Source organism: Plectropomus leopardus, chromosome 5 (assembly GCF_008729295.1).
Source record: "Plectropomus leopardus isolate mb chromosome 5, YSFRI_Pleo_2.0, whole genome shotgun sequence".
In the NCBI taxonomy this organism is placed as follows: Eukaryota; Metazoa; Chordata; class Actinopteri; order Perciformes; family Serranidae; genus Plectropomus; species Plectropomus leopardus.
Window position 1 is genome coordinate 4,713,915 of NC_056467.1, and position 15,434 is coordinate 4,729,348.

The following is a 15,434-nucleotide window of genomic DNA, read 5'->3' on the forward strand; positions in this document are numbered from 1 at the left end:
GCTACTTTCTCTTATGTTTTGCATAATAAGTTTTTTAAAAAGTGAACAATGGTTATTTATATAAAGTATGGTTTGAACGCTTGACACAAATCTAGTCTTTGAATAAACAACAACCAATTAAAATTTATAGACAAAACATTTAATTCCTGTTTTTATACGTACATCTTCACTGTGGTGCTCCTACACTATCAATACCCTATTATAGATCGTTTTAGTTAGTAGAGTCAAGAATTTATCTGGTGCAGTGAAGCAAATTGGCGTAGCAGCAAAATAGCAAAATAACAATATGAATTCTGATTTTATGCCCTCATCTGGGCAACGTATCCACCAGGATACAGACATTTAATACCTAATTATCAAAGTTCCTATAATACAAATCCTTATTCTTCAACATGAACATATAAAATCATCTATAAGAAACAATTTTATAAAACAAAATTTCCCCCCAAAATGTAATAAACATGAAAAACAACAACACGTACCTCATGGCCATCGACTTTGTTCAGGTGGGATTACATTTTGGATTTTGCTATGATGAGTCTATTTTTGAATGTTGGCATCCCCCCCTACTGCCTGTGAAATGACTGTATCCCCTGGATACAGAAAACATTGAAGGGTACATAAATAATAATGTGGGTGGTCGAGGTGGAGCAAATTTTAACTACCTTATGTACTTTTGGAAAGTTTAACCAAAAACATTTATCATATCTAAGAGCTGATCATATGATTTGTGTATAAAATCTATATTTGCAAACTGGAAACTAGCTGTCAAAAAGATATAGTGGAGTTAAAGGTACAATGTTTACATCCAAAAAATAGCATACAAGAGACAGATAGAATAATCTTGTGAAGCCAAGTATCTCAAAATTGTGCTCAGTAAATATACTTAGTTACTTTCCACCACTGTCACTGTTAACTGACTCCATTATCACTGACTGCACTGAGTTTAAATTCTTTATGTGATGCTTGACCTACTTTTTCAGTACCTATCCTGGCCCTGAAAACGTAAATCATATTGAATACTGTAGTTTAAGAGTGTGGTGTACGTGTGAGTACATTTGCAGGCTGAACATTTTGGGGCTTATAACTGAGATCAGATAAATTATGTTTTCAGTGGTCCTCATTGTTTTTGTTTTCCGCTTTTAGTTAGTGTTCATGCAAAATGGGTTTGAACAAACTTAGCTGACTCCCGGGAGAAACTTAATGTCCAGAGAGCGCGGAGCGGAAACCGAGAGGAAAAACAAAACCACTGACATAGCTCAATTTACGGGCAGTGTAAAATTACGCAGCTATAGCTTGATTCAGTCATGATAAACTCGTTTTGTAATTATATTAATGAATTTTAAGTGCTGCTGTCTGCAGCAAAGTCTTAAAATGTCTTAAACTCATTTTATGTATGCATGTATAAATAAATAGTCTTAAATTTGAATTTGTGAGGTCTTAATTGCCACAAATGTTATCTAGTTTCATTTATCCAACTTTTAATTTCGTTATGTTAAAATTATTCACGCTATTCTGCAAGAAATGCAAAAATGCAGACAACTTTAAACTCTGAACTAAGTGTAGATTAACATAACTCTCTCTAAGAGGATATATGTATCTTTATACTTACCTACAATGCTTGAATAAATAAATAAAATAAGTCCTATATTTGGTCAAAAATTAACTTGAAAATGCATTAAAGTAGACGTAAGTAGACACCATGAGCATTACTTGTAGTTGTGTCGCTGTTGCAATTGCTGATATGTTTTATAAATAACTTGTGTTATCTATCAAAATTTGAAAAAAAAAAGTATTTTTAAAATATGTTCGTCTCTGGGCTTAGAGATCATGTGACCACAGAACAACAAAGCCACAGGATTGTTGTTTTTTTTAATTGATTGATTGATTTATTTTTTTGATCTATGACCTGAAGCAATTGAAGACTCTTCCAATAGTTCAAACCGCTGACTGATTTTAGAGTGGCCTTTCACCTATTTTCAGCGAAAGAATTTAGATGAAAATCTAAACCGAGCCAGCCGATACAGTGCATGAATCGGGTGTTCTGGTAGTGAGACACATATCTTGTAACCGCAAATTCTTTGCTTTGAATCCAGGGATGGAAAAAAAAACTGTATAAAACACAGCACAGGTCGCTGCTTGTTAAAGGTAGCTTACATTTTTCCGGGTCCAATCATGCAGTCTCAAGTGTTGGGGTTAATTGTGCAGATCTGATTCCATCTCTGAAGCGATCAGCCCGGCGCTGATACTGAAATCTGCGGTTAGGTGCACTGTGGCGTCAGCTCGCATCAGGGTAAAGTGTAGCCGCAGTAGTGCCTGATAGCCCTCCTCAGACTGTTTGCCTTCAGAGAATACTTACCTGTCCAGCAGTGAGAGGGTCTTTTCACTTCACATTACTGTTACTTTAAGGGTTAAAATCAACTTCAAACAAATTCTCCGGCGAACTTTGGAAGGCAACGTCGTTTTCCGTCACAGCGTGATTACAGCGGCCGCCGTTTCCAATTTTGGTCCGCAGGGGGTTGACCAATCAGGTTCATCCACTGACCTTGTGGCAACCTCGAGACAACCGGGCCCTTCAAAGAGCGTGGCAGCGGTCCAAACATCCCGACCGCGTGTGTATCGAATGAATATCTGACTTAATATCCGAGAGCAGCAAATGTCTAATGAAATATCTCGGTCAGATATCTCAAAGTGAACAGAATAAAGAATTAGGGCGACACACATGAAAAAACTCTAGCATGTGGCACTGTGCGTACACACACACACACAAGCTCGAAGGCAGCCACCGGGACAGCACACGCACTAACATACACCTCCACAGCGTTACGAGCTCGAGCAGTCCATCTTGATGTGATTAATCAGTGCGACTGGATAGCCGGTGTGCGGTTGGGTTTGGAGCTGCAGAGGAAAGGTCCTTTCTGGGGGTGGACGGATCCTAATAGCCTCTGGCAGGGCGGCTATTAGAAACAGGTGCTAGGACTGAGGTCAGCTGGGGAAGCAGTGTTGGATAGTGCCGCTCCAGGTTCCAGTGTAAAAGAGAGAGAAAGCGGTCCACGACTGCTGCACGGCTTTGACGACATGTATTTCTCTCACTGGACGGCGTCTCGGAAACTACAGTGGTAATCCATGAAATACTTGTTTGTTTTTATTTAGGTAATGTCTCTGTTGCTAAGCAGGATGTGCTGTGGTGTTTCTGCTCAGCGCTTTGCCGCGGTCACCTGTCAGCCAGTGTTCCCGATTCTGTGGAGTTTATTTCTCTGGAAGTTCTTCTGTTGAAGTTTCCTTACCTGTTTAACTGTGGTGGCAAGAAGTAGCTAACTACTCACGTCTTTGGGAGACAGAGTAGCCTGTCCTCCTGGACATTTTGTGTATATACAACAAATCTGACATAGCAAATATGTTTTGAGAAAAATGTAATGCAAAGCAAATTACATTTTCTGTTCACATATCATGGAAATGTTAAAAGTGATGACAGTGAACTTATCAGCAGAATTTAAGTGCCGATGTGTATCACTTGTTTTCTGCCAGAATAGGCAATCTTGCAATACAGTATCCTACAGCATTATTTTTTTTTATTTTATTTTGCCTTTTTATAGATATTTAATTAATCATCTTACTCTAACCTTAACCATTCTGCTTTTGTTGCATTAAACTCAACATCATATTCATGTACCACCTGCTTGGTGCATGAAAAAATGCTGTCTGTGAAAATAAAGCAACCAGCAATTATGTTGCTACAACAACAAAATGAAAAAGTAGTTTAGTAACATGAAAATGTAATTACTAGAAGACTTGAAGGTTGAACAGAGACAAAAAAAACCAAACCAAAACCAAACAAAACCAAAACCAAAACCAAAACCAAACTGAACCAAACCAAAACCAAACCAAAACCAAACCAAACCAAACCAAAACCAAACGAGACCAGACCTTTCTTACCAACCAAAAAAAACCAAAACAAAACAAAACAAAAAGTCACTTCCTGTATCTCAGAGCAAAGATCTGCAACCACAGTTGATTTTAGAGAGTTATGGAGCGCCATAGCATTAACTTTTAAAAAAATAAGTATTAATTGTTCATTGCTCTGTTTTTGGCACTCTTCAACAGTGATTCACTCACTAATATTTCATGACCTTTCCTGCTTGCTTGAAGCTCGAAGTGTTGACATGTTTCGGAGGTCCATTTCAGGAAAAGTGCACACACATTATTTCCAGACATCAGCTGTAAAACATGTTTAGAAACAATGAATCTTCATTTGCTCAGTATCTGTAAGCTGTATTGACTGTATTTTTCACACAGCACAATTGTCTCTAATCCCAAATACATAAATTAATTCAGATGACTCTTCTTGGAGTTCAACAGTAGGATAACATACTGTTCATTTCTGGTCATCTGAACAACAAAAGGGATATAAAGGTGTTTATACGTAATCTATAAAATATAGAATAACTTAGTTTGGGTGTAATGACAACCATTATGGTTGATTCTGTATTTAATCACCTTTATCAAATTTGCAAGATGTTACCAATTCAACATTTTGTTATATATTCAGCCATTACAAGTTCAGATGAAAATAGATATTTTTAACTTACCAGATGAAGAAAAAAGGGGGATTTTGACATTTTTTTACACATTCATGTACAGCAGGGGCATCTGGGACCACCAGTGTTTTTCACCTGTGTGCATGTGCTCTATTTTTTAAAATTTGGGCCTGTTATAGCAAGGTTGCAGAGTTGCATTCTACAAGTTAAAAATATTACATACTGAGTACTTTGAAGGCTGATTCTAGTATTTTTAGACTGAACATTTTTTAAACTTTAATATGCTAAAGCCAACAGATACATGTAATACAAATTATTCCAAATTTGTTTTAAACATAATTTTAGTGCTTGCAGTGTGGAGGAGCCTTTAAAGCAGCTTTTAGCCCATGTTAGGAAATATATTTTACAGAAAACTTATGTGAACAGGTAACTGAATACATTAACTATGACAAGACCATTTAAAGAAAACCTTTTATATTATATATATTATATTATATATTGTTTGTTCAAAACGTGAGTATTAAATTATGCTATATCCTAAATCAGTGGTTATCAGCCTTTTTTTGTGTGTGTCAATGACCCCTAAACTGACACACATTATTTCATGCACCCTGGTTTGATTAGATTTTGCCCCAGGGACCTCCATCTGAAAATATTTCGGTATTTAGCTTGGTTTGGTTGATTTTTGGTTGGTTGGAGATAATAGTGGAGGAAGTGAAACCTGTTATCAGAGCAGTCAGTCTCACGACTCCTGCTGCGAGCTCACCTCTATGGTGAATCAAATAATGAGAAGAAACTATTCCTCATTTTTCTGTGGACCCCCTGGAACTCCATCAAGGACCCCGGCAAGTCCCCTTACCCATGATTGAGAACCTCTGGCCTATTTCATACTCCAAATGTAAGATTCTTCCAGTTTGCATTTTTACTGTAATTGCAGTTTTTGCTGTTTTAAGTGTGACAAATCTTGTAGTTGTATTTATCTGAGACACAGTTCACTATTCTGCCTTCTCCACCTTACACCCCAAACCACTGTTAGCACATGCAATGCTAACAATAGCCATATGTTAGTGGAGTACCACACTAAAACATATGCCCAAAATTTATTGCAGCTGTATATCTCTTTTATCATCTTTCCACCTTTTATTAAAAAAAAGTCCCCTTTCACTTGTAATTTACCAACTGTTTCATCCGTTTTTTTACAGGTGCCCTTTCTTATCTGAGGCCTGAAATCACCTGAGCTTCGGACTTGACGTGAACAGTGTGTACAGTGATGGAAATCTTTTAATATCTGGACCAAAATTTATTTTGCTACCATATACTGGACGTGTTCTCTACAACAGGACGTTATATTATTAATTCTTGGTGGAGAAAAAAAAAAAAGAAGGGACCACAAGAAGGAATATCAGACCAAAAACTGTTGATTGACTGTGAAGAAAAAAACTGTTGATTGACTGTGAACATCGCATCAGTATTGTGGATGGACGGCAGAGATGTCGGTGCTTGATGTGGTGCAGAGCTCTGAGCGTCTACGGTGCCCTGCAGAGACACAGACAAATCCAGCGACCAAACACTGTTCATAGGCTGCCTGTGGGGTCTCTGTGAGGACATCAAACCCAAATCTCTTCGTAGTAATCGACAAACCTCTGAGGCGATGCTTGAAGGAACATGTTTACATATCTTAGGGCCACATGAGTACGTATGAAATTCCATGTATCCCCAAATTAATCCCCATATTGTATCTGCTGAACGGGGAAAAAAAGAAAAGGGCTTTGTTGATTTTATTGCATTTGTTTGAGATCTGTGCATCCCACACATGGAGAGAAATTCCAGAGTTGGAGAAAACAAACGTGAGCGAACGAATGTGTGGGTTTATTGTATCCAATGTACACCACAGCTGTACTGCAGTGAAAGTTCATTCAAACATTCCTCCTACCTCCTCCTCCTCTGTCTCCTTCTCTCTCTCTCTCTCCTCTCGCCTTTCTGTGTCATTGATGTTTCGGGCGGTGAGGCAGGGATCCCGGCCTTTTGTAGTTTTAGAGAGGAACTCCGAGGAGGTCAGGGGGTGACTTTAGGGAAAGTGACAGATGAGAGAGCAGTAGAGGAGGGCGGCGGAGAAGTGGCTTTAAAGGAAAGGGGGGGGGGGGGGGGGATAGGCAAGATCGATCACAGGGGTTAAAAAACCCTTTAAAGATCCTCTCCCGGCGAGAAAAAGCCACCGGGTCACAAGTCACGACCGAGAGACACTTGAGAAACCGAGAGGCCGAGAGAATTAAGACTAAAGACAGCCATTCTCCCAGCTGACCAGAAGTGCAATATCATGTATCTCAGAGTCGACCTCACCATTAAAATAATAACAACGTGCCTCTTAAAGTCTTACGAAATGCTTTGGATTCATTTTCTGGATCCAGTTTGCAAACACATGTGAAGGCTTTTGGGTCCAATATGAAACATTGTTAATATTGCTGTAATAGCACACTGAGGACCACATTTGTAAGGACTTAAGTCAGTGTAGTGTCATGAGGAAAAGAATGAATCAAGGGAATGCCAATGTAAACAGAAAATTTCCAGGAATGAGAAAGCCAAAAGTGTACTTTTTAAAAAAAAAAAAAAAAAAAAAAAAAATCTTTTAAATTCGCTCAAGACCTTTTTTTGTCTCCATTTTGCAAACACAGGAAAATTCATTTTTACACATTCTGAACATATTTATTGTCTCAAAATGTTCTGTTTGTCAACAGTGTAAAATTCCCCAGACACTGTAAAAAGTAAATTGTTTTAACTTTAAAAAGTTAATATCTGGGCTGCTTTAAAATTTAAGTTGAATGGATTTGAGAAGACAAGGTGTGTCTTTTGAAAATGACCCCAATTTGTGTTCTCAAATTCAGTCAACTTGGACACTGCAAAAAGAAACTAAATTGTCTGAACTTAAAAACTAATGGCCAGACTGCCTTAAAATTTTAACATGATTGAATTTGAGAGGACTAGTTGAGGTAATTTTGTATTGATTCAACCTGTCTTCTTAAATTCAGTCAACATAAAAATTTAAGGCAGCCTGTACACTAGGTTTTGTAAATTTAAAAAAATATATATATTTGTTTGTTTCGTAAAAAGAAACTAATTGTTTTAACTTAAAAACTAGTGTCCAAGCTGCCTTAAAAATTTAGGTTAATTGAATCTGAGAGATTGAGTTGAGATAATTCTGTAATGATTCAACTTATCTTCTCAAATTCAGTCAACTTAAAAAATTAAGGCAGCTCGGAGTTAAAACAAGTGGATTTGTTTTTACAATGTAACTTTTTAAAGTTAAAACAAATAATGTTTTTTTTACTGTGCAGTGTGCGAGTAGAAATACTTTACCCATCAAACTACAGTTTAGAATAATAGGGTGCCTTCATGAACGCTCTTGTATATCTGTCTATGTACGAATGAACCAGTCCTTTCATTCCATTGATATATTTTTTGTATTATTTGACAAAGCGATATGACATAATGTCATGTGTACAAGCGCATTATCACTACTATTTATAATAGAATAAAAATTCTGAAAACAGCCGCTTCTGTTTTCTTCGTGTTTTGTCCATCCGATGCTAATTATTAAATAGAGTCTTTGTGTTCACAACATGATAAACAGGAAGCGACTGTATTTCATTCTATAGTTGAATACCAGTGCACTCGGAGACAAATATGTACTTTTGTGTGGCGCTCATGTGAACTCTCCAACCAAAATAGGCCCGGCCAAATGGGGATCACCAGACATTCGATTTGACAGTGAACACAACAGGCTTTCTTACAGATGGCTGTAAATGCTCAGACATCTGCATTGGTGTGTATTAATACCCCCACTGGCCCCACGCTACTGTAACAAACTGACTTTTGTTTAACAACCTCTCTCTGATGAGGAGAACAAGCCTTAAAGCGTTTTGGACAAACAGCACGCCCAGTCCCTCCGAAAACCTCTGCAACCCATCCACCCTGCGTACATACACAGGGCTGCTCTGTGCGTGTGTGTTTGTGCACCACATGCATTCATACATTATGTTCATGTTCACATATAGTGTTGTTTCTGTGTGTGTGTGTGTGTGTGTGTGTGTGTGTGTGTGTGTGTTCATGCAGCCTGAGGGTATTAAGCCCTAATTATAACATTCTTCTGATTAATCGTGTCTGCTCGCAGGCCTCGGAGGGGTGGCGCTGTGTGCAGCTCGTGCAGCTGGACCACACACTCTATAAATAAAGTCTAAGTCAATAACAACGTTAAGGATCACTCATAGTCTTGTCAGCTCTGTTTGCTAAGCCTGAAGAATTCGGCCAATGAGAAGACACTGAGACACACACACACGCGCCATCAAACACACACACACACACACACACTGTGGAAAAGTACAAGCAGTGGCGCTCTAATCACCTGTGGTGCACACAAACAGTCCTGCGGATACACACTTTGGCATACAGATGTAAACGCATGTAGGTGCGCACACACACACACACACACACACACACACACACACACACACACACACACAGACACACACACTGTTTGCTTTCTTAATCAGTCCATACCATTAAAGATGAAGACAAATCACACCTGCAAAATTCCGAAGCTAAGACATTACTTTTATTAATGAACACTCCCCTGCACTGAAAAGGCTATTATTTCTTTAATGCACCCCAGAGTGTAGTTAAATGGAACTATTTTAATGGTATTTCATACTGCCGGATAATGACTGATTTTTGGATTGGAATTTTGGCAGTATTATACACACACACACACAACTATATATTCAAATAAATCCAAATTAAAATTAATTTTGCCCTGAAAAATTTCATTTCTAAATTAAAAAAACAAAAACAAAACGCTGTGTTCCTGAAACACTCGCACTGGTCAGCTGGGCTTATTAGCCTTACAAATATATGAAATGATCCTTGATTTTTTTCTAATTTTTTCATTTAGGGCTGCACAAAATAACAACACACCTCATGTGTCTGTTGGCTCATACCTGTATGAACTACACAGGATTTGGACTGTTGGCTCTGAGTTGAGGTGCAATTATTCATCAAAGTGTTAATTAATTAAATGTTTAAAGTGTGAGTTGATGCCTTAAAAAGCTCTCCTGCTGAGGTAAATATAAATCTGCTCTTGCTTAGACTTCTGAGTGAAACATAAATGTAATAAAATAGACTGATTAAAAACATTTTTCTGTGGAAAACACCGTTACACACATACAGTACACAGTAAGTCAATCTGTGTCTTTGTCCAGACACACACGCTGAGGGAAACACTCACAGCCTTGTGTAACCATGTGATCCAGTAACTCACATCTTAGACAACCCCCTGGGTTAAAGAATTTGTTTTTTAACTCGGTGTTGTGATCTAACATGACCTCCAGATCACGCCAGCAGCTGCTTCTGTCATTCTCACTGTGTTAAATATGCTTGTGTGTGTGCGTGTGTGTGTGTATGTGTGTGAGTGTGTGAGAACCCTTTCTGATTGTCTTTGTCTCCAGTATGTGTACTGTGGCTGTTTTTGGCATATACTTAGTCAATAACGTCCACATTTGTGATGTAGTCTTAGAGGAACCGTGTTGGCTCGTTGACTCTTTGGTTGGCACAGGAGGTTTTTAGTTTAAATGTGATGATCAGTGCAGGCTGGTGTGTGCGTGCTCTCCTTGTGTTGGTGTGGGTTGCTCCAGATGTTCCTCTGTCCCACTAAAGTCCAAAGACATCATACGGGATACAGTGGGTAAAACGGAGACTAAATCTAGATGTGAATATGTTTGTCTTTATATGAGTCCTGAACACAATAAGTAGTTAAAAAAATGATCAATGCAAACTTTTGAGTGCACACCGTCTATATATACTGAGGCAAAAAATGCGACTTAGCATAAGTCACCCAGTCCAACTGCAGTTGTCTAAACCATGTCTAAAAACACTACCGCTATGAAGGTGAGTTAGGCATGTCAGTTTAGAAAGTATTTTTCCACTTTTACAGGTCCAGTGTGTAGGATTTAGGCGATATATTGGCAGAAATTGAATATCATATAATAAGTATATTTGCCTTTAGTGTATAATCACCTTAAAGAAAGAAAAAAATTGTGTTTTCGTTACCTTAGAATGAGCCATTTTTAAAGCTTTTAAGAAAACAAAAAAAGTTGAGCATGAATTAGCATGTGCTGGGCTAGCCGGCTATCTAACAATGAGCAGAGTAGCATCTGAAAAAAGCTGATTTTTGACATGAAACTATATATTTTTTAGTGTTTTTACTAGTTTAAATCACCACATATGGGGAAGAAACCTCAGTGGTTAATTTGCCTCCAACCAGAGGGTCATGCAATCTGCAATTCTTACTGCTAGATGCCACTAAATCCTGCACACTGCTCAAAATAAAAGTGACAGAACCCAAGAAAAATGCAGTAACCAGTTAGCAGCCCAGTCTGTTTCTTGGCAGGTAGTGAAATATCGCGATGTTTAGTGATTTTAGACCCCTCTAAAGTAGTTGATTTTATCAAGCATCAGCCCATTTATTTATTTAGTTTTTTTTTCAGTCTTTCCACTTTGCCTTAACCCTTTGAAATCTGAGCAAATTGGCTTCATTTCCTTCAAAAACATCGGAAGAGGGCAATAAGCATCTTAGAAAAAAAAAGGCCCAAAGAAATAAAAAATAAGCAACAAGTTAGAAGAAAAATACCTAAAAATAAGAAACAAAAAATAACTTAAAACAACAAACAAACAAAAGAAAACAATCAAGAAAATTACCTCAAGAGAGTGTTAAGTGAAATTAAATGTAATTTTCTTTAATTAAGAGAATTATAAATATAGCTTTCTGGACATTTTCTTTTCTAATAATAAACTAAAACTAATAAACATTGCCCCACCACTGCATAACCTTAAGCATGTCACTCCCCGAAACATCCGATCATTCTCCACAGGAGGTTACCAGGTGGAGGGAAGTGTTTCGGGGTGTCTTCTACATACCCCGGCCTGCCATACAGCCCCCTGTACATACACTTAACCCCTGACACTCCACAGCATTCACACACTCTGTCATCACGGGTCCTGGCTGCTGCTGACCTGAGCACCAACACATGCTGGGGACAACTTAACCTCTGGACCTCCAGACGGAAAAACACATCACAGGGAGGGAGGGCATCCGAGCAGGAGGAGGGGGGGCTGACAGGAACAGATCACTGTGTGTGTGTGTGTGTGTGTGTGTGTGTGTGTGTGTGTGTGACTGGCAGACAGCCAGCAGATGATACATTAACTGTAAAGTGACACACTCCCACATTATTGCCCTCATTTGTTAAATATTCAATCTCTTGTCTCCGTTGACAATGTATTTCTTTTGTCACTTGAAAACCTTCAGCATACCAAATTTGGTGGTTAACATTTTTTTTTCACTTATGTGGTTTCCTTAAGGTTGACTGTACAACCTTAGAGCTCAGGAATCCTTTTAAATAGAACTGTATATTTAAAAAAACTGTGGTGGTTACATTACAAACAACACTGTTTTACTCAGGAAGAAATTTGACATTTGGTTGGCACAAATTTTTCATCCAGCACTGGCAACATGTTGCCATGATCTTAGGTTTTGTGTTATGTTGTGGACTTTGTTTTTGAGGTTTTCCAGTTTTCCTTGTTACTCATGTTGTGTGTATGTTTTCTTTTGTATTTTCACTCCTAATGTGTCAGGTCTGGTATTACTGCTTGTCTTTGTGTGTTTTCCTAACTTAAAGCTGGTTCACACTAGAGGATAATCAGGCTAATTTTCGGCCCGATTCGCCCCTTATGACGATAAGGGGGGACTTTCCCAATTCGGGGCTGGTCGTAACCGATCATCTGCCCAAATAATCGTTAAGTGTGAAGGGTTATCTAAATAATCTGAATGTTACTGACTGATTTGGAGTCTCTTCAAACACGTTTGATATATCCGATTGTCGGCTCCAATGGAATACTGAGCAGAAACCTGCAATAGCCAATGAGAGCGAGGAGACAGCGAAACGTCACCAAACGGATATTGTGTACATGTGCAGCTCAAAAACATGGCGAGCAACAACAGGAGTTCTGTCTCCTGAGCCAGCCACTCACCTCCAACTCACCTAACTGGCTGCTGGATGTAGTTTGACATTGAGCGTATAGCATGCGAGTCGTATCGATCGTCACATCGAACACTTTTTGCACTTATTTGAACAATTGCTTTGATATTGCAATGTAGATTTTAGCAACTTTAAATACACTGTTTCCTTGTTGCTCTGCTGCCCTCCTGGATTCTCAAAGTTTCGCTGAAAGCTGTAAATATGACCAGATTTTGGCAAAGCTGTGAGTGCTTGGAACATACTGCACATGGATGGACAGCTCAGAAGCGGTTCATGATGTAGGGATCGTTTGACAGTAATCTAAAGATGTTTGGGAAAACACTTTTTGCATCAGAAAACCATCGAGTCAATTGCCACAAGCTGAGTCCAAGCTGACCGCAGCGCTATATGAAGGAAAAAACTACTGACCTTTTGCAACCATTCAAGCCAACACTGGGTTAGTGTTTGATACTCAGATGACAGATTTTGCGTGGTGTATCACTTTAAGGGTAATCCACGGCAGCCAAGAGACTGTTTTGACAGTGGCGGAGCCGAGCAAAACAGAAAAGTAGGACTGACTTGAGTAATTTTTTTAATGGAATCACATGATGAGAGAGAAATGACATGAGGGAAGGAGAAATAGAGCGGGGGACTGCAGACAACAATATGTACAGTGTTTTTTTTATGTGTGTCAGCGGAAGCGATGTACATTGTGTTAGTTCCAGCGTGCACGTGTTTCTCTGTAAAGGCAAAGGACAACTGGCAGACGGTGACGCAGATCAGAGGGAAAGGGCTGGAGGAATGAAGTCAGACAGGAATTTCTAGGAAATGACGGCTAGCAAAACAAGAGCAACGTGACTGCATCAATACCAGCACTGTGCCACTCTTCAGCTGTGCGCTGGCACTTTTTAGGGACCAACTTTGCCCAGAGAAAATCACATGTCCTGCGTGTGTCAGTGTTGTGGGCACTGAAACTATCAGACGCCAAACGGTGACTTCAGGGCCTCCGATGTGTCGCACTACTTTTGACTTAGAGGAACAATGTTAATATCATGATACAATAACATGCCACAAACAATTTTAATGCAACCAGGTGACGTTATTGAGCGTTGATTGCTAGCGCAAACAGGAAAGCTCTGAAAACATTAGAAGTTAAAACAGACTTCCTGGCAGAGCTTATTTCTTTCTAATCTCTCCCGACAGTCATCTGGACTCACATAGAGACATCTGTCAGCAAAACCCTGCTCATGTGGACTTACTTCTTTATCCATGGTTTTTGCTTATAGACGTTCCAGTCTACAGTTCATATCTGTTTTTCTACTCCATCTTTCACTGATAGTCACCATTCAGTTTGTCTTTTTCTGTTAGCAGGTCACATGAAGTGAAGCATTTAATGTTTGGGATTTGTTGGGATTTCATAAAGCAACAGTCACCCTGAGCAACGGAGAACAGTTTTAACTGCATCGCTGAAACTACAAAACAGAGTCCTCCGGGTGCTGCTGCTGTGTGAAACGTTGGTGTAGTTTGTAGGGTAGAGATAGTTTGACATTTTGGGGACTACACTTTTTCACTTCTGCGCCGACATGGAAAACACTTTCATGTCTATACCCAGCTAACAATTTTTGGTTCTTAAAATGTGCAACCAATGCAATGTTTTATTAACGTTTTCAGAGGGAAGTTTTCTTTTAGTTCTCAGAACGTTCTCCTTAAAGTTAGGGTAACATTCTCCACAAACATCAAAAATACCATATTACGTTACATTTCCATTTAAAAAATGGTCCGTAGTCTTAGTCCTCAACATGATGTTCTGAATGTTACTTTTAAAATGTTCTTCCTTTGTTGTCATGTAACATTGTGAGAACGTTGAAAGAACATTCTATGATCTGTCACCTCCCCAAAACATCCTCAGAATGTTGCAGTTAAAACGTTACAAGAACATTATTCTAAATAATAAACATTCTTAATACCTTCTTTGAACATTAAATTAAAACGTTTTCTATAAAACATTATTGTAACATTATGTTGTGGGAATGTACTAGCTAGGCTTAATGTATAGCGACAATCAAATTCCAGTTAACTTAGCTTAGCATAAAAACTAGAAACAAAGGGGGGAACAGCTAGCCTCGTTCTATCTGAAGATAGCAAAATCCATTTACCAGCACCTAACTAGTTGTTTTCCTTAGTGTTAAGCTAAGCTAACTAGCTGCTTGGTATCAATCTTCTCATTTAACTCTTGGCAACGTAAGCATATATTTTTTAAAGGAATTATTCCTTTAAGATGCTATAATTTAAATGTAGATGTAATGTAATGTAGCCTATAATTTAAAGATTTTACCCAACACAGAGAAATGATGCCGGCTAAGACGTACACCCACACACAAATCACTCAAAGCTTTAAGCCAGTAAACAGTTTTATTTTGGCATCATTGGGCAAAAATGCCATAATAACCTTTTAGCATATCGTGATTCAAGCGGACTGAGAGAAAACTAGACTTCTGCACCTCCGCTTGGCTCTGTTTTCAGGCCTCAGAAAATATGGCTTCTGACAGGAGACTTTGGCCAATCACAGGTCATTTCAGAGAGAGGGTGTTTCCATTGGCTGCTCTACAAATGCAGATGCGCGTGCACGTCCCCTCAGTGAAATTCAAAATATCCTGCAGAAAAAAGTAGAACTATTCCAGCATTGGCAGCAATTGAGCAGCCCCCCCCCCNTTCAGGGAGGGGGGGTTTCCATTGCCTGCCCTACAAATGCAGATGCGCGTGCACGTCCCCTCAGTGAAATTCAAAATATCCTGCAGAAAAAAGTAGAACTATTCCAGCATTGCTGCCAATG

The 15,434-nt window shown here is 38.8% G+C and overlaps 1 protein-coding gene across 3 annotated transcripts in view; it reads left to right on the forward strand.

Moving 5' to 3' along the window:
* pax3b (paired box 3b) overlaps positions 1-6,653 on the forward strand; it is a 32,007-nt gene extending 25,354 nt beyond the window's left edge. For all 3 annotated transcript variants that reach the window (XM_042486874.1, XM_042486873.1, XM_042486875.1), the window contains exon 9: positions 5,741-6,653. In XM_042486874.1, the coding sequence (XP_042342808.1) occupies positions 5,741-5,758 (18 nt within the window). In that variant the 3' untranslated portion in view covers positions 5,759-6,653. The remainder of the gene's footprint in view (positions 1-5,740) is intronic.
* The last annotated feature ends 8,781 nt before the right edge of the window (positions 6,654-15,434 follow it).